This window comes from Heterocephalus glaber, unplaced genomic scaffold (assembly GCF_053883595.1).
Source record: "Heterocephalus glaber isolate CG9 unplaced genomic scaffold, H.glaber_assembly_v1.0 deba00001472, whole genome shotgun sequence".
Classification (NCBI taxonomy): Eukaryota; Metazoa; Chordata; class Mammalia; order Rodentia; family Bathyergidae; genus Heterocephalus; species Heterocephalus glaber.
The window spans coordinates 27,449,046-27,472,781 of record NW_028258315.1 but is presented as its reverse complement, the minus strand read 5'-3'; the positions used below and the strand labels follow the sequence as shown (position 1 = coordinate 27,472,781).

The window sequence follows — 23,736 nt, the reverse complement described above, 5'->3', positions numbered from 1 at the left end:
ATAATTAAAAACTTATCCATTAAGAAAAGCCCGGGCCCTGATGGCTTCACTGCTGAATTCTACAAGACATTTAGAGAGGAACTACTTACTGCCACTACTGTTTAAACCCTTCAATGAAATTGAAAGGGAAGCAGTATTCCTGAATTCATTCCTGGAAGCAAGCATCACCTTGATCCCCAAAGCAGAGAAAGACCCAACCGAAAAGGAGAACTATAGGCCAATCTCACTAATGAACATAGATGCAAAAATCCTTACTAAGATACTAGCAAATAGAATGCAGATCATCAAGAAGATCATACACCCTGATCAAGTGGGATTCATCCCAGGGATGCAGGGATGGTTCAACATATGCAAATCAATCAATGTAATACACTATATCAATAGAGCCAAGGACAAAAACCATATGATTATCTCCATAGACACAGAAAAAGCATTTGACAAAATCCAACACGCATTTATGATAAAAACTCCACAAAAAATTAGAATAGATGGTCTCTACCTCAAACTGATAGAAGCCATCTATGAAAAACCAACAGCCAATATCATACTAAATGGTCAAAAACTGAAATCCTTCACACTAAAATCAGGAACAAGACAAGGATGTCCACTATCACCACTCGTGTTCAATATAGTTTTGGAAACATTAGCCACGGCAACTAGACAAGAGAAAGAAATAAAAGAAGATAGGAAATGAAGAAGTCAAATTGTCATTATTTGCAGATGACATGATACTCTGTATAGAAAACCCCAAGAACTCCACCAAAAGTCTTCTAGACTTAATAACCAAATTCAGTCAAGTAGCTGGTTACAAGGTCCATACACAAAAATCAATAACTTTCCTCTACACGAATGACAGACTCACTGAGAGAGAAATAGGGCAAATAATTCCTTTCACAATAGCATCCAAAACACTGAAATACCTAGGAATCAACCTAACGAAAGAAATCAAAGACCTCTTCTCTGAAAACTATGGCACTCTGAAAAGAGAGATTGAAGATGATATCAGAAAATGGAAAGACATCCCTTGCTCCTGGGTAGGAAGGATCAATATAGTGAAAATGGCCATACTTCCAAAACTGCTATATAGATTCAGTGCAATCCCAATTGAAATCCAAGCAGCATACTTTGCGGACCTTGAGAAAACAATACAAAAATTCATTTGGAACAAGAAGAAACCCAGAATAGCAAAAGCAATTCTAGGTAACAGAGATATGGCAAGGGGTATTACAATCCCCAACCTGCAACTCTACTACAAAGCTACTGTGATAAAAACAGCATGGTGCTGGCAAAGAAACAGACCTGAGAACCAGTGGAACAGATTAGAAGATGCAGAAACAACATCAGAAACACTCACCCATCTCATCTTTGATAAAGGAGCCAAACACCCTCACTGGAGGAAAGATAGCCTCCTTAATAAATGGTGCTGGAAAAATTGGGTTTCAACTTGCCAAAGATTAAAACTAGACCTGTATCTCTCGCCATGCACTAAACTAAAATCAAAATGGATTAAAGATCTAAATATTAAAATAGAAACGCTGAACCAGTTGGAACAGAGGTTACGTAGAACTCTTGAAGACATCGGTGTAGGAAAAGATTTTATGAACAAAACCTCAGTTGCCCGTGAACTAGCACAAACAATCAACAAGTGGGATCTCTTCTTATTAAAAAGCTTCTGCATAGCAAGAGGAACAACCAGCAGTGTGAAGAGAAAACCCACAATGTGGGAAAAAAATCTTCACCTGCTTTTACTCAGACAAAGGTCTACTATCTCGAATCTTATAAAGAACTTAAAAAGATCAGACCTCCCCAATTTAAAGACCCAATCTGAAAATGGGCATCTGAAATGAACAGACATTTCTCAGACAAGGAAGTAGAAATAGCAAATAAATACAGGAAAAAATGTTCAACATCACTGATCATTCGAGAGATGCAAAAGAAAACAACACTGAGATTCCACCTCACACCAGAAAAAATGGCTGCTATCATGAAATCAACCAATAGCAAATGCTGGTGGGGCTGTGGGGAAAGAGGAACCCTGCTCCACTGCTGGTTCGAGTGTAGACTGGTTCAACCACTGTGGACATCAGTAAGGAGATACCTCAAAGAACTAGACCTGGAAGTCCCATTTGACCCCGATATTCCACTGCTGGGGATATTCCCCAAAGAATTAAAAGAATCATACCTCAGTGATATATGTGTGCCCATGTTCATAGCAGCACAGTTTGTAATAGCTAAAACTTGGAAACAGCCCAAATGCCCATCAACTGGAGACTGGATAAAGAAAATATGGTTTTTTTATAAAATGGAGTACTACTCAGCCATAAAGAATGAGAAATTAGAGACATTTATAGCTAAATGGATGCACATTGAGGCGATACCCTTAAGTGAAATAAATAGGACACACGTGTAAATACCAAATAGTTTCTCTGGTGTGAGAAACTGAAAGCGTAAATAAGGACTAAAATGTGTAATATGTAATGTGAAATAAGAAGAAAAGGGGCAAAGGGGAAGGAAGTGGGAGGGCTAGGGGAAAGGAAAGAAGGGTATGGGATTAATATGAGAAAATGGAAAAATAGGAACAAAATCTTTGTAAATAGGGAGGACTGGAGGGGTTGAAGGGAGGGCTGGGCAAGGGTGAAAAATAAGAACCAAGAGAGACGATGTAAAGGTGCAAATTTCCAATGATGCATGTCATTATATTGTATACCTAAAATGAACCAATGATTAGAATGTCTAATCGATAATGCAAAATAGGAAGAAAAGGTCCAAAAGGGTAGGGGTAGTGGGAGGGGCAGGGGAAAGGAAAGAAGGGAAAGCAAAAAATGATGAGAAATGGAAAAAATGGAAGTAAAGTCTTTGTAAATAGGGAAGGGTGGAGGGCGTGAAGGGAGGACTAGAGAAAAAAAAAAAAGAAAAACAAGATGGTATCACATTTGTTCTGAAGCCATCCAGTCAAACATAACTAAGCCCTCCTCATCAGAAGGATTTACAGTCACTTACAGACAGAATCAGATGAAACACACTCCAGGTGAGACCCTGCCCCTCCGGCGAGCAGGAGGGTGAGTCATTCTGCAGAAAAACATCTCTCTCCCACACTCCAATAAACCACACTAAAGAGCACACTTGTGCCCAAGCAGCCCTCCACAACAATTTCCATTCTGTAACTATAGAATTTGACAAATGCCATCATCAAAACAAAAGCAAATTCCACTGAACAGCAATAAATCAAGAAAATTCTGGAGACAAAAGGTCAATTAAAAGATTTGGGCTTGAGTTCACCTGCAAAGTGCAGTGTGTGGCACTGTCACCTTCTGCACTTGTGGGACACAGCTACAGTGATGCTGCAGCTGATAACAAGACCGTTTTATTGTTGTCCCATTTACAAAGTAATAAAGGAAATAACTCAGTCAAATTGTTTAGTGTAATTGTCACAAGTCATCAGCTCAGTGATTCTCACCTCCTCCTTAGTTCACCAAGTAATTGTATGATTTCTACTGCAGACCTTTTTATTTTTAAGAAGTACAATGGAAAGGGCCAGTTTTTGTGATGAATGGGGCTACTGAATTATCCTTTGAGGCTCAGCATACAATACAATCACATAATATTCTCTCGGCTCAATAAATGCCATTTTTACATTAGCAGCAGCAGAGGGGAAAAATAATTTCTGCCTGAAGACATTGTGACAAAGGATTTGGACCCATCCTGGTGTGAGCTCCAGATAGAATGGTGGCACCTAGCACGGAAGCACGACAGCCCACTCCCTCCTAACAAATGTTCTCCCAGATGCCATGATGCAGAGCTGCGGATGGGAGGGCAGGTAGGCTTCAAAGTGACTGCACGTGAGAAGTGAGCATCCAAGAGATTCCACGTGGGGCTCTGTTTTTATTAATTGTGTGTCTGCAACTAACAGGTGCAAATCAGTCTAGCAAATTAAATTCTTGTGCAATCCTGACAGTACTGCCTTGAATTGTTAAAATGTCTTCTTGTTTAATTAATGACAAATTGGATATCTACCTATGCATTTTCCATTGATACATCAATTAACTTTTCTCTAAAATTTCTCAATTCCCAGCCAAAATACATCAAAAACATTCAAGTTGCAATGGTTTCTCTTGAGTTTGTAAAACTCAGCTGAGTTTGACATTCCCTATTGATTAATTACAATTGTCCTTTTAAACACAAGACTGGCACCTTAAAAATCTGAGTGCTGTGAAGCACACTGACATATCTGGGAGCAGAGGGCACAGAGGCTCACAGGGCACTGTGGACACAGCCTCTGCTGGACCCCCTTTTTGACATCGCCTAACTTAATGATCTTAATCCAATCCCTTTATGCCAATTTAGAACTAAACAAAGCAAGAAGGCCCTCTCTCCTCAATGAAAGTGCACCCTGCCAGATGTTGGACACCTTTAAATATTGATTGGTTCTGTAGATGATCTCAGTGCGGAGTGTAACAGTATCATTGCTTTAAAGCAGAGAAACTGGGTTGAGCTGTAGTGTGAAGTCTGCTGGCCAATCTCCTGTCTACTTTCTATTCTGCTCATGAAAATCATGCCTATCTTTTTTTTTCAGGGTATCTTTTAATAAACAGTCACAGGCCCATCTAAATGTTGAAGTATGAATGACGAAAAAGATAAGGACTGTTGACTCCAACCCCCCATCCCAGAGAATCCAGCCCTTGTGTACTGACTCCTGTACCCCTGCTTCAAGGCACAGATTGGGAAGAAGCCTCCAGGACAAGCCCACAGGGCTTTACTTCTGATCTTTCCTTCCTTTTGCCCTCCTCTTCTCTAGGCAACACTTCTTCTCTTTCTGAGGAAACTCTCAAGGGGAAGGAAACAAGTACATGAGAGCTGCTATACCCTTGATCCCCTCTCTGAGGTACACAGAGGGCCAGAATGAAGGACGCAGGCACATTTCCCAGCCCTGAGCTCAAAGCTACATGCTTTGGGCTCTGGGTTTCAGAAACTCCATCCTGAGCCCATTTGGTTCTGAGAGCAGCATTTGCTGTAGGATTTTAGCCAGCAGCTGCTATGGGTATAAGAACTACTAGAACCTCTGAATCTTCTGTCACAGCCATTAACAAGAACTCTGTTACTTTCCTCTTCCTTTCCACCCTCTCAGAAGGTGCTCACAGCTGGCCAAAGGGCATCAGCAGAAAAACTACAGTCTGGACAATCCTGGAGGTTTGGCAGACCCTTAGTGAACAATGTCAGCTACAAGCACACAGCTCTCCTCTGTCCAGTTTCACCAGGAAGGTAAGGGATTCTCTTCTGCTTTTTTAAAGTAAGAGTTGTTTGTTTTCAACATAGATTTCCTTTATTTCAGCATTTTCATGACGCCACACTACTGCTGATGAATAGCAGCCATTATTTATTCATCCCTTATTGCATACAAGAATCATTCTTTGTCTTGTTCTATTATTGCCCCATTTTTAAGATGGAAAATTGAGTCTTAAAGTGATTTATTATTCTAGTGAAGGCCCAGGGTTGAAAAGGGGCTCAGGCAGAAGCTACCATGATGGTTTCTGATCTTGTTCACCCTGCTGGCTCATATTTAAGGTGATTACAGTATTAATTTTAAGAAAGAGAGGAGGAGAGCTGCTCCCAGCGCCTAGGAGGCGGCTTCCAGGCCACTGTACCACCCACCACCCACCCCTGCACAGAGGAGGTGAGTGCCAGGAGCACCTCCCACCTTGAAATGAGAAGATACATAAACAAATCTCAAAACCAGACTTCCAGATCACCTACAGCAACCCCAAAGGGAAACGAGATGAACAATCTGATGCTCAACCACCTGGACTCCCTGAACTGGCAACAAAAGAGGATCTGGAAAAAATGAAATCAGAAATAATTTCTCACATAACAGCAGAGATTGTGCCCATAGCATAAGACACGATTAATAAATCTAGAGAGGACACAGATAAATAAAATAGAGAATCTGAGGAACATGATGGAATCCCAACATAGAAAACAAATGGAATCCATAAAACAGATATAAACAGATCTCTAGGAGATTAAAAACTCCATTGAAAGCCTACACAGCAGAATGGGACAATGTGAGGACAGAATTTCAGATATAGAAGATAAGATTGCAATTAATGACCAGGAAAAGAAAAATTGCTTTAAAATTGTAAGGGACCATGAGAAATCAATCCAGCAGCTGCTAGATGATGCAAAGAAGAGTAACATAAGACTGACTGGAGTCAATGAAGAAACAGGAGAGAGTGCAGATGATAAAAAAAGTGTTCACAGAAGTAGTGGCAGAAAACTTCCCAAGCAGGGGAAAAGAACTTGACATACAGATAAGTGAGGCATATAGAACTCCAAATAGCCTTGATAAAAAAAAAAAACCACACATAGGCATACAATAGTTAAGATTCCAGAAACCCAACAGAAGAACAAAATTCTACAAGCAGTTAGAGAAAAGAAACAAATCACATACAAAGCAAAGTCCATTAGAATCACAGCAGACTCCTCAATGCAAACCCTCAAAGCAAGAAGAGCTTGGAGTGATGTATTTCAAGCTCTAAAGGAAAACAATCTCCAACCCAGATTGATGTACCCTGCAAAACTATCTTTCAAAATTGATGGAGAAATAAGATACTTTCACGACAAAGAGCACCTTAGGAACTTCAGGAATACCAAACCAGCACTCCAAAAAATTTTAGACAATATCCTAGGAAAAGACAACAAGGATCACAACCCCAGGAAGCCCAGCAGAATGAATCCATCAGGCGGGACAAGAAATTAAACGCAAAGGGGGAGAATCCAACTAAAAGAAAAAGTCATGACAAGGATAAGTCAATACGTATCAGTTATAACGGTCAATGTTAATGGTCTCAATTCACCAATCAAAAGAAATAGACTGGCAAAATGGGTCAAGAAGTGATATCCAACAATATGCTGCATATAAGAAACACAATTCAAAAAGAAACTCATAGACTGAAAGTTAAAGAGTGGAAAGTAATACTCCATGTGACAGGGACCCAAAAAAAAGCAGGAGTAGCTATCCTCTTTGCAGATCAAGTGGATTTCAAACCCAAATCCGAAAGACTCTGGTCCCAAGAATTTCAGATAAGGGATAGTCAACTTGTATGTACAAATCTATTGTGAACATGTGTTTTCATTCCATTTAAGTAAAAACTTAAGAACAGAACTGTTGGTTCTTAACAGTAATACAAGAAATTTCTAAATTGTTTTCCAAAATGGTTTTATCATTTTACATTCACATTAGCAGTATTAGAATGTTCTAACTGGTTCACACCTAAGCTGACATTTGTTCTTTTAAAACTTTTAACTTCATCTCCCTAATGAGTGTATAATACCATCTTGTTATTGTACTAATTAGTATTTTTCTGATTCCAGTGTTGCATAACTTTCCTTGTGCGGTACTGGCTATTTATCATCTTCTTGTGTCTACTTTTTAATTGGGTTGTCTATTAATGAAAGGTAGGAGTTGCTTCTAAAGCCTCCTGACAGTTGCTTCTAAAGCCAAAAGGGGCCTCACAGAGGTAAATACTCCCTCATTCAAAGTAGATTTTAATGATCTTTCTGTTTTCTTTTATAATTATAAAAGTATGATTCACATATAAACAAACATTTGAGAAAACAGCCCACGAGCCACTAAACCGCAACTCATGTTTGCAGCAGGGACTTTATGTTCAACTTCAGGGAAAACAAAGGAGAGATGGAAGGAAGAGAGAAGAGAATGTTCCATTAGTCATGCATACAAGAGACTCTGTGGGTTTATATACAAGCAATACACACACATCCTCCCAGGGCAGGGCTAGGCCTACACCAGCCAGGGACATGAGTTTGCCCCTGGCGAATAAGGAATTTCTCCTTCATAATCATTAGAGATATATGAGATCAATTTTAAAAATGTAACCCATCTACAAAGTAAAGACTTTCAAATATTTTAGTTGACTCAGAAAAAATATAAAGAACATATAATAATTGAAAAAATAGAAATGAAAGTAGAGTTTAGCTATAAGGAAAAGAGAGCTGAGTCAATATCCAAAACAAGGAGCCTAAAGGAGTAAAATAAGTGGGTGAGGGTCTGGAAGAGCAGTTTTGTTGTTGCTGTTTTTGTTAATATTCTACTATATATCACTGCAATTTAATGGCAGGGTAAATGGGTTTGGGCAGTATTGTTCTCAGGTTGCCTTGACTTTTTGACTCTAACATTTGAGAAAAAAGTTTCAGGAGGTAATTGCTATTGATCCATTGATTCTTGCACTAAATCTAATTTTAAGTTTACCGCACCCAACTAGCACGGCAGCTCCCTGGAACAGGACTAATATGGCATGGAATCCAGCTTCAGGAGCTTAGTCTACCAGAATCAGACTGAGAGAAGTCATTGCAACAAAGTCCTCGCAAGCAGCCACCACTCTGAGAACCAAGAAGGATGCAGGAGGAAACTAGCAGGCTCCAGAGAGGACACCTATTGGGTGCTGAGTCTTGGGGTGACTGTGTGCCCAGGGCTGAGGGGTTCCACTAAGGTGTTGCTGAAGAGTGCAATGAACCTGGGGCACTGGAAGAGTCCAGCTAATCCTGAGCATTGGGCACATGGGGTAGATAAGGGTGTGAGGCAGCAGGAAAAGACCGGACCAGTAGGACACAGCCCCACATGGTACCTCAGGGGACAAGATAAGGACTGTGGAAACAAAGGGAGCCTAGCAGAAGATCTGGAAGTTGTTCCCACTGAGGGACAGGGGTGGACAGATGTGGTAAGAGACCAAGAAGGACAGCTGTTAGGAGGTTGCTTCATGGCCAGGAGTGGGGATGGGAAGGGAGGCTATGGGGAATGACCTTGGAACTTGGCCACTGCCACCCACCTGGCTGGGTGGCACAGAGAGGGGAAGGAGAGGTGTCCTCAGACAGAGATAAAGCAGGAATTCCCATGTGGTGTCTCTTCTCAGTGGAAGGAAGAAAAGAAACCTCCATGCACCTGACTCATAGAGTGCTTTTTGCTGTGCAGGGTCCCCAAGAGCTGCTGTCAACCTCCATACCTCCTAACTCCCTGACCTCAGCAACAGTGGGGACCCTGAGCCCTCTGACCACACCTCATGATTTGAGTCTCCAGGTCTTTGTGTAGTTTGAGAGGGTGACACTAGAAGTGTGGCCATTTAGATTCGTCTTCAAAACTGATACTGGCCAGACCCAAATCCATTGATCTTTAAGTGTGTCCTCTACAACATGCTTCTGGGAGACAGCCAGCCAGTCAGGACTCATCTGCTTCCTTTGCAGTGCCTGTCAGATTGTGGGATGCCACAGACAGTAGAACAGATCATCACCAGACTTTCACCAGCATCTGTCACCATTCTGCAACAGAACCGGAGCAGCCACTATGCTGCAAGCTGCCATGGACGATGAGGATGCCCACAAGGGTTCAAGAGCAGCCATCACCACCCAGGGGATGGTACTGTCACAGAAGGCTGGCAGTCACTATTTCTGCAGCACCCTGTTGGCCTTCTGCCTGCCCCTAGAGGGTATAACCTCTGGCTGCTTTTGTATACCCTCTCAAGCACGAGCACGCGCGTGCGCGCGCACACACACACACACACTCACACACACACACACACCCCTAAACCAGGTCTGCTCACAGCTGGACGTCCCCAACCATTCTTATCAGCCTAACTCATCCCACCTACTACTGTAAGAATGCTCTCCTTACAGCCATCATTAACATAAGAATCTCATGATCTAAGGTCCTCATCAGCATGAGATTTGCATCAACATAGGATTACTGATGCCCCCTAAGTTATCTGATACTCCCTCCAATTATTGTGTGTACCCAGTAATTTGTACCCAACGGCTAGCTCTGAGAGGCTTTGTCTTTGCCCACTCTGAGGCACTGACTTCCCAGCCCCCCACATACTTTGAAATTACACGTCTCTATTGTCTTTTTTCTCTTTAGCCCTTGCCAACCCCCTTTCTAGGCTGTCAGAGGATTGACTGCCTCCCCCTCTCCATAGCTGGACACATCAACAGGAAAAGCCTCAGGAGGGGCTGCCAGAGCACCAGCCATCACCTGATCACAGGAAACCGTGGAGGGCTCCTGGTTACTAATGAGAGAGAACCAAGGGGTCATGAGTAGGGTAGCTCTGGGATAGTATCCTGGCTGGAGAGGCAAGGAGAAAAGTGGGGGGTGCCTATAAATGAGCTTCATTTATTCATTCATCCAATATCTGTTTTCTGGGGGCCTGACGTCCAACACGGTGACATCTGGGGATACACTGTTGAGCGAGACGGACAACTGCACATCCCAGGAGGCAGCCCTGAGATAGTGAGCAGAGCACTGCAAGTATGTGACTTTGCCATGGGGAACATGGGAGGTTTCAAAAAGGAGAAGCCCACAAGGGTTTAAAGGATGAAACAGGATTAAGATTAAGGGCTGATGGGGTGGAGCTGGGAGAGGCTCCCAGAGCACAGGCAAATGGAGGGAGAAGCAGGCCCAAGCATCTCTGGGATATCATGGGGAACAAGACTGCTGTCCTAGGCCACTGCATCTGACCCTCCTAAAGATTACTAAGTAAGTAATGGGTTGGTTGAACATATGATCTGCCAGTTTGCTAGGGAAAAATGGACAAAGATCAGCTATTTTACAAGGTTCAACCTACTACTTCTTGGCAGATATTCCATGGCCATTCTCCTGAGTTAGTTTCCCTCCTAAAGGACACAGTGTCATGGGAAAGAGGAAGAGAACTAGTGCAGCTGAGCAGGGTGGGGACAATGATCCTCAAGGATACACAGGGGCCGTGAGATGACACTTGGGCATGATCCTGCACGGCAGGCAAAGATGCCTGCTTGGGACCACCTGCAGGACTAAGCACAAAGGCAACATGGGAAGCGGACCAGCTGCAGTCCCTGAGATGGTCACTCAGGAGCAAGGTGAAAGTATGCCTGCAAGACAGGACTCAGGGACGTGTGGGACAGGAAGTCTCCTACCCTCACAGCAGGGTGGCGGCAATGCACTGGGCTGGCATGCAGTGGGAGGAGCTGGCATGGAGGGACAGAGAATGAGCTCTGGTGAAAGTGCCCACTCAGCTCTGATAATACGGAGAAGGGAGGCCAAAGAGAAAGGAAGCAAAGGAAGCTAATCGCCCTGACTGCCAACAGACCAGTCACCTTGTGTGTGAAATTTAACTAAATCTCCTTCCTCCAGAGCTGTGTCAGGACAGGCCGCCTGTGAGCAGTTCTCTGAGGTGGTAGTTCAGAAGTGTAGAGCCGCACCCTAAATGGGCATCTGTGTGCCAATGGTCATGTTCCTAGGGCTAAAACTGGCCACTCAGTAACCTATGTTACTTGTGGTATGTATGATGCTTATGCCTAAAAAAGGTGGCAGCTAGGGTTAAGATCGAGAAGAACATGCCAGAAACCTGTCCCAGGACACCTGAGAGGCAGGAAGATGGCCTCAGATCTGGGCTCTGGCCCACATGGATGCCCAGGGGCCCCACTCTGCTGATCCGCTTTGTCCCAGCTCCTCCCCAAGCCTGAGATTGTGGGAGGTGGGGAATGATCAGTCAGTGGGGCAGAAAAGACTAAGCCTAGTCAGGCTACAAGCCCTAGCCTGAGAGCACACCCTGCACCCTCAGGGTGAGTACCATGCTCTCCCTCCCGGAAGAAGGAGACTCAGCACAGCAGCCCTTTCCAACATCTCTCCCAGGAGAACCCTGTGTCAGCCTACAGCAGTATCCTAGCAGACAGAGGTTTTGGGGCGAAGTCTATCTAAAGACCTACATAACAGTTTCCAAAATAGTAGCAAAATGTCTCCGTAAAACCAAACGACTCCCAGGGAAGAAAGAACATACTACATTCTCGTACTTGTTTCCTTAATTGGGAACAGATCCTGGTGGCTGGGATTTCTTTTCAGAAGTACACATCCACAAAAATCATAAACATCTTGACAAGCTGCAGCATCCCTAATGCTTCTCAACTCTGAATTCCTAATTGAGTTTTTAAAAAGAGGCAACCAGGAATTTTCATGCTGGTTTTGATTCAGGATTCAAAACAGAACCTACAATGTGCATTTCTATATTGTTTCAAGCCATGTATAAACTGGTTCCCAAACCTTGAGACCCCCTCCAGACACTGAAAAGAAAGGAGAAACAGATGGAGGCGTGGATTCTGAGTTCAATGTACCAATGAAGGTTGTTCTTCTATTATGAGACATACAAACTATCCTGTATTCTCCCCAGGATACTTTTAAACACTTTAAACCATCTTCTATTTAAAAGAGGAGACCTAGGGTGCCAGATGTTTGCACAGTACCTGTTGCTTCCCACAGGGGATTCAGAGGACTTTTTAATTTTTCTTTGTTAGTTATTATAGAAATTGACTGCCCTTTTCATTGCTTACACTAAATTCCAATATAATAAAGCATCTAGACGTACAATGGAGTCTGTAATGCAGAAACCATCTCCTTACCTGAGCATCTTGTCTTCAAGCATTTCCATGTACTTCACAGTACTTCCCTTCACACTTGCTTCTGCAAAACAAAAATCTAGTGTGAATGCACTTGCAGTCATGACTGAACACACTGAACTATCCAGTTAAAAGCCAAAACCAAAGCACCATGGTCAAGCCATAATAACAGCAGCATCCCATGTTGGAAAACATTCAGATCCATTGGAAGCACCTCCTGAAATCCTATATTGAGAAGGATTCTGAAACTCTAAGTCTTTTTGCAAAGACAGTCAGAGATGGGGCGGAGGTGTCACTGTGCTGCCTTGGGTTGATTCTTCCCTGAGTACTTGCTGGTAGTCTATCACTGGTTCACAGAATTCAGTACACCCTTCCTAGTTGTCAGCCAAGGGCTACCTTGTAGAATACAGGGTAGGGAACTGAAGAGTAGAATAATTTCTGTGACTGTTAATCTTTGGTGGGGGTTGTTTTGTTTTGTTTTGAGGTAGGGTCTCACTATGTAGTTTAGGCTGGGCTTGAACTCACTGTGCAGCCCACGCTGGTTTCAAACTCAAGGTGATCCTCCTGCCTCAGCCTTCCGAGTGCTGGGATTACAAGTGTGCACCACCATTCCCAGCTGTAACTGTTAATCTTGATTGTCAGCTTGACTGTGTTAAGAGGCAATTGGATTTTTTTGTTTTTGGTACCAGGGATTGAACTTGGGACCTTGTGCTTTCGAGGCAGGCTACTGCACCACTGAGCTACATCCCCAGCCTGAGGCAATTGGATTTTGAGGGCACTAACTTTCTCCATGTATTAATCTATCAGTGAGTTCATAGCTCAATGGGCTTACTGGGAGGTAAGGCCTAACTGAATGGGGGGCATAGATGCTTTTGAAGGGTGCATCTTCTCCCTGGCCTCTTCTTCCCTAGTTCTTTTCCTCCCACTCTACTTCCTGGTTACCATAAGGTGATCAGCTTTCCTCCTGCACATCCTTCCACCAGGATGCTTCTGCTCTGGAACCAACCAACCATGGACTGGAACCTCTGAAACCATGAGCCACAATAAACATTTCTTCCTTTAAGTTACATATGTCAAGAATTTTGTCCCAGCAATGAAAAGCTGACTAATGTAACTTCCATCCTACGGATGAAACAAGGAACCTCACCAGTGGTAGCAAGGGACTGTAGACCCATCCACTGAGAACCAAATACAAACGTATGATCCTCCAATGAACAGGAATTGGCCACTCACCTCCAATGCCTGAGAGATCAGCCATCACTTGAATGAACTCAGTGTATCCTAATTACCACATACCACATTTTGAAGGAATCATGATTGCTCATGGTTCAGAGGGGTAAAGAGGTACTTCACTAACAAGAAAGAGCCTGGCCCACTCTACAAGTTCTGGTGCCCTCTGTTTCCTCCTCTGAGGACTGAATGTCTTCCTTTCACAATTGTAACCAAATGAGATGTGTATTCAAGGAGCTCAGAACCTGCCACTGAGGGTTTCCTTCGAGTGGTGGCTATAATTACTGATGGTGCTGCTACTTCTCTTACTATTGTTACTGATAGGTGGGGTTTTAGCATTATTTTTATTCTAACTTGTATTTATTCTCAAAGCCAATCCCACCAGTACTCTAAACTTGGGAAATGTGCAAGAGCAGAAGCCAGGGTATGCAGTTTGAGCTGCGGGCATCTGCTTTGGGGACTCAGAATCCATTTTAGTCAGTATATATGTACTAGGGTGAGGGACAGAGGTGCATATTTGGAGCTAGAAACATACCCCAAAATTCCCCATAACAAAACTAAACATTTGGATGAAAATTTAAAAAATTAATTTTGATTCATTAGGTCAACAAAGATAAAGAAAAATTTGTACAATAAAGACAATAGTTTAAGTTGGTCTGTTATCTGATTGATTTATGCTACCCTAACCTACAAACTTAGTTGTGCTATATATGGTGGTACCTCGGTTCACAAACTTAATTTTTTCCACAATTCTGGTTGCAAACTGAATTGGATCAGAACCGAATTGAATTTCCTCATAAAGTCAACATGGAACCTAACCACCGAATTTGATTTGGTTCTCATCCAATTTGGTTTGGGACCAGGATAGTGGAAAGAATTAAGTTTGTGAACCAAGGTACCACTTTTATCTTTCCAAGTAAACTAATGAAATGCAAGTATCCCTCAGCATCCACAGGAGAATGGTCCTAGGACCCTCCAGAGATACCAAAATCCAGGACCCTTAAATTCCTTATACAAAATGGCATAGCATTTGTATAAAACCTACACACATCCTCTTGTGTACTTTAAATCATTACTAGGCTACTTATAATGTCTAACATAATGTGAATGTCATGTAAATAGTTGCTACACTCTATTGTTCAGGGAATAATGACAAGGAAAATAATTAGCACATGTTTAGTACAGTTGCAATTTTTGTTTTGAAATTTTTCATCTAAGGTTGATTGGCTCTGTGTGTGCAGATCCTACAGATATGGCAATTTTTCTGTATTTTAGCCCTTATTATGTGTCAAGTGTTGTGTGAACATGGGAATTTGGCTGTTGTCACACATTTTACGAAGTAAAGCTTGCTCACTGGTTAACTGGAAGCAAGTGAACCCAGTTCCAAATGTCCCCATATGAACTGCTCTTGCCATGTCCCGTTCTATCCACATGTATGTGCTGCATGCTATTCTCACATTTCAGGTGAGTCAGCCGGCAGAACCAACACAGACCTCTCCTTCTGTAGTGTTTACATTCTAGCAGCGGGCATTGGTAAAGAATAAACATGAAGTTCCATAGATTATTAGATGGTGGTATAGAGTAGTCAAGCAAGCATCACTGAGAAGGTGGCATTTGAGTAAAAGCTTGCAGGGTGCCGGGAAGAAAGCCCACATGCATCCTATGAAGAACAGAGCAAGTAGGAAGCCTAGCCAGGCTAAAGGGCCTGAGGCAGGGGCATACAGGGTGCTCCAATGAAGTGTACTTGGAGCCTAGTGCTCCACAGGGAGAAGAGAGGAGGGCAAGGAAAGACCCAGGTACCATCATGTGCCACTGAGGCAGACTGCATGCCCAAAACATGGCCCTATCAATATTCTAGTCCTACATCAGACCAGACCCAGGTTACCTTGCCACTCTCTACTGAGCAGTGAAGCTCATTTCCCTCCCTTTGAACCTGGACAGGCTGTGAGGCTCCAATGCACTGAGCAGGATGCAAAAGACTGTGTCACTTCTGAAGTGGCTAGAGTCCAGCTCTGCTAGTACTTTTTCCTGGGAACCCAGCCATCATGTGGTGAGGAAGCCCACACCCATGGAGAGGCCATGGGTCGGCGTTCCTGCCAACAGCCAGCATCCGCCTTCAGACATAGGCGTGAATGGGCTGTGAGATGGGCTGTCCCTTAGGTATGAGGGACCCAGACATCACAGAATCGAGATGAGCCAGCCCTTCTGCACCTGCCCCAATTCTGGACCCATCAAATTTATGCACACAATAAATGGTCCTATTAAGTCATTAAGTCTGAGATACTCTGTCACACAGCTGCAATGACTGGAAAGCTAGTGCCAAAGTTCTGCATGTTCTGAGTGAAACAGGAAACATGGCAGGATGAACTGGGATTGACTTACAACTGTGATGTGGAGCACTGACGGTGGGAGGGTGGGTTGGGAGCAGAAGACATGGGGGTTAGCACCAACTGGGGAGGAGGTGAGGGAGTGAGGGGTAGGGGGAGAGTTTACCGTAACAGGTCATGGATGGCACCCCATAGCAAAAGGCAGGTTAATGAGAGAAGAACATAACAGGACTATTTAAGCAAAGCTTTACATGATGCCAGAATGGAATGAAGACCCAAAGACCCTGGGAAAACTTTCTATCCTTAGAATTGATGGCAAATGGACAGCATGGAGAGAAGTGACTGCACAGGAGGGATGTGACCCAAAGGTGACAAAGTGGAGGACTCTGTAAGGCCTGTCTGCTCAGATTCCTCTTAACCTCCCTGTAAGGCATTCTTTTCCTCTGGGTATAACAGGACACCTGTCATGTGAGGGTCTTCTGACCACTTTCTGGGGTGCAGGAGAGAGAATTCCTTCATGGCTAGCTCTCTTTCCAAAAGAAAATGTAAGTCAGAGAGACCATTGTGCTTTTGAAGTGCCACAGAACCCACAGTGCTACACTGTGGGGTGGCATGCTCTGATCCCTGACAGACACTTAGACCAGGGTATCATCAAGCAGTGATAGTGGGCAGAGTTTAGTTACTTTTAAGGTAGACAAGACAGGGTTTCCTGGTGAGTTGAAGGTCGGGTATGAGAAAAGAGAGACGTCAAGAATGACCACAGGATTTTGTCCTGGGAAAAATAGTTGCCATCAACCAAGTTGGAAAGAGCTACAAGCAAAATCAGCTTGGGGAGGCAAGAAGAAGCCAGGTCTGTGTTCATTAACTTTGAGAAATTTGTTAGACGCCCTGTGAGACGTGCAATGTGAAAAGGGTATCTGAATATGGAGTCTGGGAAGATTCCAGAGTGAAGGCAGATGTTTGGGAGACATTGACTTTTGAAGCAACAAGACTGGACAACATCACTTGGAAGAGAGAGTAACTTAAGAGACCCCTGGCAAGGGTGGGTGGCTACATTTTCATTGTGACACCACCTTCTCCCAAAGGACAGACAGCATCTCCTGTTAGGAAAAAGGAAAAGAAGAAACAGAGGTAAGATTTCAACAGGAGAGTGTATTCCAGAACAAACCTGAGAAGGGCCGCTCTGGCACTAGAGACCAGACCAGGTGCTGTCACATAGGCTACGGGGCCTTTTGTAGGGTCATGGGGAGAGGGGAGTTCAATGAGAGGGGGTTGTGGCTCCCTACCAAGAACAAGGCAGGAGAGCACAAGCCGTAATGGTTGCCCAAGGACAAGGCTTGGAAAGTGCAGGGAGTAGCGGCTGCTCTCAACATCAGAGCTGATGGTGTTGAGTTCCCAGGTGCAACTGTGGTGGGAGGGGCAGTTTAGAGGGATCTCTGATCAGGATGGCGATGGTTGGATTCTTTCGCCTCCAATGAGGGAAACTTCATAGTTGTATGTTTAGAAATAACCCAGATATTTCCCAAAATAATGCTTTTGTTAAGAAATCAAATGCTAAATGGTTGACTCATCCAACATCTAAAGGGACAGCTGGTGATGTGCTGGACACGCTGGACCTGCACAGAATGTCCCAACACTTTCCTGTGCATTCCCGTGGGCCTGGAAGGCACCACCTCCCAGGACCCATATGCAAATGGCACTCCGTGGACACTGGCCCACCTCCCAGGGATGCAGCCTACAAGTGCCCTGCATTGGGTCCCTGAGTTGACTCACAGCCTTCAAAACCAGCCAGTCCTGCAGAATGTGGCCCAAGGCAAAGAGAACAGGCTCATTTTCTTCTTCTCCTCCCTCCTTTCCTACATCCTTGTATCCAATAGACTGGGCACTTTTGAGATGGATGATGATTGCAAGAATTGTAAGGGTGCTGCAAGCGATGACAAATGCTGTAGGAATCATTAATGGAAGCAAAGAAGGGAAGACCCTAGGGATCCTGCATGGGGAGAAAATAAGTAACTATCTATTTCTCCCATTTGCCAAGCAAAGCCGATATCTGAATTCATATAATTAGTTTGATGAGCCCAATTAAACAAAATTTGATTGACAATAAAATGCAGTAAATCTGCAAAAACATTTAGCAGAGTGTGTACCACAAACACAAATTGATGCTACAGATATTTATTCTGAGTCCTACTTCATGTAAGGCACTACACCTGGTGCTAGTTAAGTATAGAAAGAACCTGACATCAAGGGACACAGAGACATCTGTGGAGCCAGGGTCTAATATAGATTTCTTCCTGGAGGACACAGAAACATTGTCCATAAATGTTCATCATAACCAAGAATCCAAACATATGTTAAGAATCTGATGGAAAAAATGGCCCAGCTACCCAGCAATATCCTTTTCAGGATAAACAAGAAAGGTAGGGGAAAGAGGTGCAGGTCCAACTGGGTGCTTTGTTGGCCCAATAAAAAGACACGGAAAAGTATAGGAAATGAGTAACAGCCAGAAAGACATGCTATGAAATTTAATGGAGCAATGTCTCAGAGCTGCCGCCACTCCCACCCCCTCATCCTGGATGAATAACAGGGCATCAGCAAAAGGGTACAATATGACTTCAGGTTTCAGAGTGGAAGCCCAAGCAACCAACAACATTGACTGCAAATTTTGTCAAACATTAGGCATTTGGGGAATTTTCTAAAATAATGTAAGTACCAGATAAGGTCTGGCTTATTTTTACAAAAACAAATTATCAGATTTCAAAGATCAATATTCATGGATCAATTTGGACATAATTCATGTCCTTTTATGAAAATCTTTCAAAAGAGAAAGATGAGGGAGAAATTTTAGAATTCTGAGAAATTTTCAAATATGTAAGGTATTATTCTGTCTTCAAATTAATGAAAAACCTCTGTTTCTTTGGGTGATTAAATCATGTACAAAAATGAGGTGGAAACCTGGAGCCCACAAAAATTCAAGGAAGCCAGCAGAACAGAAAGATGGCCAATAACAAATTAATAAAAATTAATTTTATTGGTACATTTTAGATATACATAATGATCACATTCATCATAGGGAATTTGCACCTGTATGTAATACATCTTGATTCTTCTTTTTTCCCCAATCCCCTCGCCTCCCTTCAACCCCACTTCTTCTCCTTATTTACAGAAACTTTGTTTCCACTTTTTCCTTCTATTCTCTAGTTTTTTTCTTTTCCCTTCCTTCCTCACCCTCCTTGCTCCCCTTCCCATTTGAACATTTTCTGTGAGTTCACTTCCCAGCAAGTTTAACAATATATGCAGTTGTACAAGCAGCTGTTTATTTACCTCCATAGACTTCTGCATTTACATTACTTCTCTGCTGTCACTGTGTGGTGGTTCTGGCTTAGATCCTAGCACTTGCAGAGAGAGAAGTGCAGAGTTAAACAGGATGTAGTCCTCTCCCAGATTCTGCCTACTCATTATAAATACTCTAGGGCCAGAACCAAATAAACACACCATCACCAAATGGGGATTTGCTTCTTATCAGCAGGATGCCATTCAATGTGTGATTGTCTTTCTGTTTTCACAGACATTATTCACTGTGTGACTGTCTCTCTGTTTTCCTCTGATGTAAGAAATTTACAGAGAGAAGGAAAATGATCAGATATGGGTCCTACAGAATGAATAAATGGTAACAAAGGAAAGGTTCTTCCTTGGAGTTATATCTTACATTCAACTAACACCTTTTCTATCAGATATGTGTCCTGAAAAATGAATAAACAGTAGCAAAGGGAGGGTTCCTCCTTGGAGTTATATCTGACCTGCATTCACACATTTATCTATTACTTCTCATGCCCAACCACATGCCAGATTCCATGCTGGCACTGGGGCGTTACTACCTTGGGCTTGAGAAAACCGGGCCTGGTTGTGATTTCCTGTCACACACACGAGACTATGAAAGCAACAACTTCAGGTGACCGGCATTCTGCGGGCCTCAAGGAGGAACACATGGCTGGGCTTGTGGGGGTTAAAAGTGACTCTATCAGATAGGGACTGAGCTGGAGATCTTAAAGGATTCTCCATGCTCGCTGACGCAAGAGAAGCATAGATAATCCAAACCAGTAGATGCTCACACAGTGAGATTTGTGCTCGAGATTTGTGCCCTAGAATGCCAGACAATGAATTCATATCACTTTCACCTCCCATATTTCCAAATCACTTTCCCTTAAGCTGGCATTGTGACTACCTGGATCCACACCTGGGAGACACACGGGTACTGTTATCATAGGCCCGTCCAGAGACATAGGCTCTGCCAGTGGGTATGGCACCTTCCCACTCTCCCCGGTTCCCCGCGGGTGACATGACTGAGGTTGCTGTGCATGATGGCTTCACGATGGCAGAGGCACCAAGGAGCAGAGAGAAGGGAAGCTGCCTCACAGCTGCTGTGGGTCTCCACTGTCCAGGATGCAAAACCAATGCTCATGGCTCTGCTCTGAGGTCTGCCTTGTAGTATGGTGTATGGCTTCAGTTTTCCCCAAGAAGCTGCCCTAGGAGCTCTGCCCAAGTGACCCTGAGCCCTGAGTGCATCTCAAGGACCAGTCAGTCTTGGTACTCATGTGTAGATATAGCTTCTTCGTAGAGAGGGTGGAGAGAGGAGACATTAGGGGGTGAGCTCCACCAGACCAGAAATCATTTGATATGTGGTGAGTGCTGACACTATGTAGTGGGAAAAGCCCACACTCCAATTTCACCTGCTGTGCTTGTTACTAGCTAATTGGGCATCACCGATACTATAATGCTCCCTCTCCCAGTTGAGACCGCTCCTACAAGCCATGTCTGGATGCCCTTGAAGAGCACAGCCTGATGAGTCAGCACTAGTCAGCAACAGAAAGAAAACCCAAAGGCTCTCAGTGCAGAAAAGGGTTCAGGAAAAGCTCACACTATCAGCACAAGCAGCTCCACTTCCAGCCACATTTGCCTTGCCAACTACAGAGTGGAAGATGGACGGCTGCCCCTCACAGCGTCCCCTGCTGGCAGCCGCTGCCTCTCTCGGACTAGGTTTCCTGCTTTCCAGTGCATGTAAGTCAAAGAGTTGTAACCTGGAGATTAATTTACAAAATCTTAAAAATTGCTTAGAATGCCTATTTATTTGCCTTGCCTAGTAGTATGAGATGCAGTTGAAAAACATGGTATTTAAATTTTCAAAAATTTACTACAGTAAAAGATTCACTGCCATTCATTTCCCTCACATTACTCCCCCTTGCATCAAACGAACTTAACCCATCATTCTTACCTATTCTGAAGCAGCTCTGGAAACTCTCCTTTGTTCCTTCAGTTGCAGTGTCATGGCTGCCTCTCTGTCGTGAACTGATTCAAAATATTTATCTTTCCTGAACATTTTTATTTTGTGGAAAAGCTGGAAGTTGCATGGTGCCAGATCCGGTGAATAAGGTGGATGAGAACACACCATAATGTTTTTATGAGCCTGCCTTTCCATTGAATGGCATTCAGCAGCAGCATTCACTGTATTTTTTGATCACACCTCATAAACACACATTTTATGAAAACGGACTTCCTGAACTGCTTCAGAAAGTGGCAAGAATGGTGGGATAAGTATGTTTGAAATGAGGGGGAGTATTTTGAGGGAGATTAATGCCAATATGCTTTACTATAATAATTTTTTTAATTTAAACATTCACTGGAGTTTTAGATCACCCTCTGTCCATCCGAGAACATACAGTCTCATTCCTTGACCTTTTCCCTCAGCCACAGGCATAACACACACCACACACACACACACACACACGTGAACACACATGCACGCATGTGGTGCATGCCTTCATATACATGCACATAGGCATAAATTTGCTATTCTTTTCGACAGGACAGAGAACAGAATGTGGAACTCTTTTTTTCTAAAATGGAATACTATCTTCTTAAGATATTTGGTGTTTAAAAAAAAAAGCCCAAATCTGTCCTGGATCTTCTCAGGCTCGGGAAACTAAGCTCTCCTCGGTTACTGGTAGGATGTTTCTGACTGCATCATCATTTTGTCTAATGCTCACAATTCTCTAAATCTCTTTTGAGGATGAGGAGGCTGAGGGGCGCTATTTCAAGGAGTAAATAAAAAATTCAGACACAGTTGAATTCTATGCCAAAGTCTGTTTTTGACAAATGCATAATACTGTTGCCCAGTTGTTATAAAACATAATCTGTGAGTTTCTCTGGAGCAATTCCAGACTTCACAGAAGGAGAAAACTTGTCTGCCTCTGAAGCAGGAGCTTTATATGGTAACTGTGAAGGATCCGGCCTGCGCCCCACGCATGGAAGAGGGTCCCACAACACTGGCAAGAGGACAGAACAGGCTTTGGGCATGGAATGCAGCCACCGAAGAAACCAGACTGCACTGCATGCGTCTCCCCTGTCTCCCCCCGGCTCCACAGGTGAGCACACAGCCAGCCAGGTACAACTGCTCCCCACACCCACCTGGGAGTCAGGAGAGACCTTTGACAGGCGAGGCCCAGCAGGAGGCGATTAGGTCACTGGGCCGTGTTCTTGGTGGGATTGGCAGGGGCGGGGTTGGGGGTTCAACGTCCATGTCCAGCTGTCTCTGCGAGTGCCGCACACACATATCCATGCACAAGGACAATCTGCCAGAAACCCTTCCTCTTTTCCTGGTGAATGGGCCTCTTTTCTTTTGGAAAGCTGATTTTCTTCAGCCTTGCCCCACTAGTGCCACAAGTCCACCTCGCACACGCGCGCGCACACACACACACACGCAAGCAGGTGAGCAGAGAAGAAGACAGATGGCTCCAGGCTGGATGTGGAGTCTGTGGCCAATCCCAGCCCACCTCCAGGGTGGCACCCACAGCCAACACAGAGTCCTCTGACTCCAAGACTCATGCCCTGGCTCCTATGTTCTCACTGTCTAGAGGACTCAGGACTCCCTGAGGACACAAAAATCCAAGGACACTCATGTCCCTTTATATAAAATGGTGTAGTATTTGCATATAACTGACACACACCCTTTATATACTTAAATAATGTTTAGATGACTTATAATACATAACACAACGAGAGTGCTATGGAAATAGTTATTATGCTGTATTATTTAGGGAATAATACCAAAGAAAATACTCTGTACATGTTCAGTATAAACACAGTGTTTTTTAATATCTTTGATCCAAGTTTGGTTGAATCTGCAGAAGCTAACGCCATAGATATGAAGGTCCAACTGTACAAACAAAATAGAACATAAGGAACAGGCAGGAGAGAGGTATGGCAGGAATCAGACAAAGAGATTTCAAAAATCTTTACACTCTCAGTCGTCAAAATTGGCACACTGTCATAGAACCATTATCCTTGCTTCTTATTGCTTGGTATGATTTGGACATGGTATGTGTCCTGGGAGGTTCCTGTGCTGGGAGCCCAGTAGGAGGTGGTGGAACCTTTGAGAGGTGAGGCCCAGCAGGAGGTGACAGGGTCACTGGGTACTGGGCATGCCCTAGGAAGAGATCAATGCTGGCCTTGTGGAGTGAGTTAGTTCTCCTGAGAGTGGGCGGTTATAAAAGAGCAAGCCTGGCTCCTGGACCTTCTCTGCTTCCTCCTGCCTATGGTGTGATGGGGAACCATGAGGTCCCATTGTGAAGCTACCCACCATGTGGCCCTCACCAGAGGCTGAAGTGAGGAAGCTGCTGATCTTGCACCTTTAGCAACTATGAGCTAAACAGACTTCTTTACACTCTACTAAGCCTCAGGTACTTGTTATAGC

The 23,736-nt window shown here is 43.7% G+C and overlaps 1 protein-coding gene across 3 annotated transcripts in view; it reads right to left on the bottom strand.

Annotated features, from left to right (window-relative positions):
- Positions 1–23,736, bottom strand: part of Disc1 (DISC1 scaffold protein) — a 340,459-nt gene that overhangs the window by 62,365 nt on the left and 254,358 nt on the right. For all 3 annotated transcript variants that reach the window (XM_087181893.1, XM_087181894.1, XM_087181895.1), the window contains exon 10: positions 12,433–12,493. In XM_087181893.1, coding sequence (XP_087038019.1) covers positions 12,433–12,493 — 61 coding nt within the window. The remainder of the gene's footprint in view (positions 1–12,432; positions 12,494–23,736) is intronic.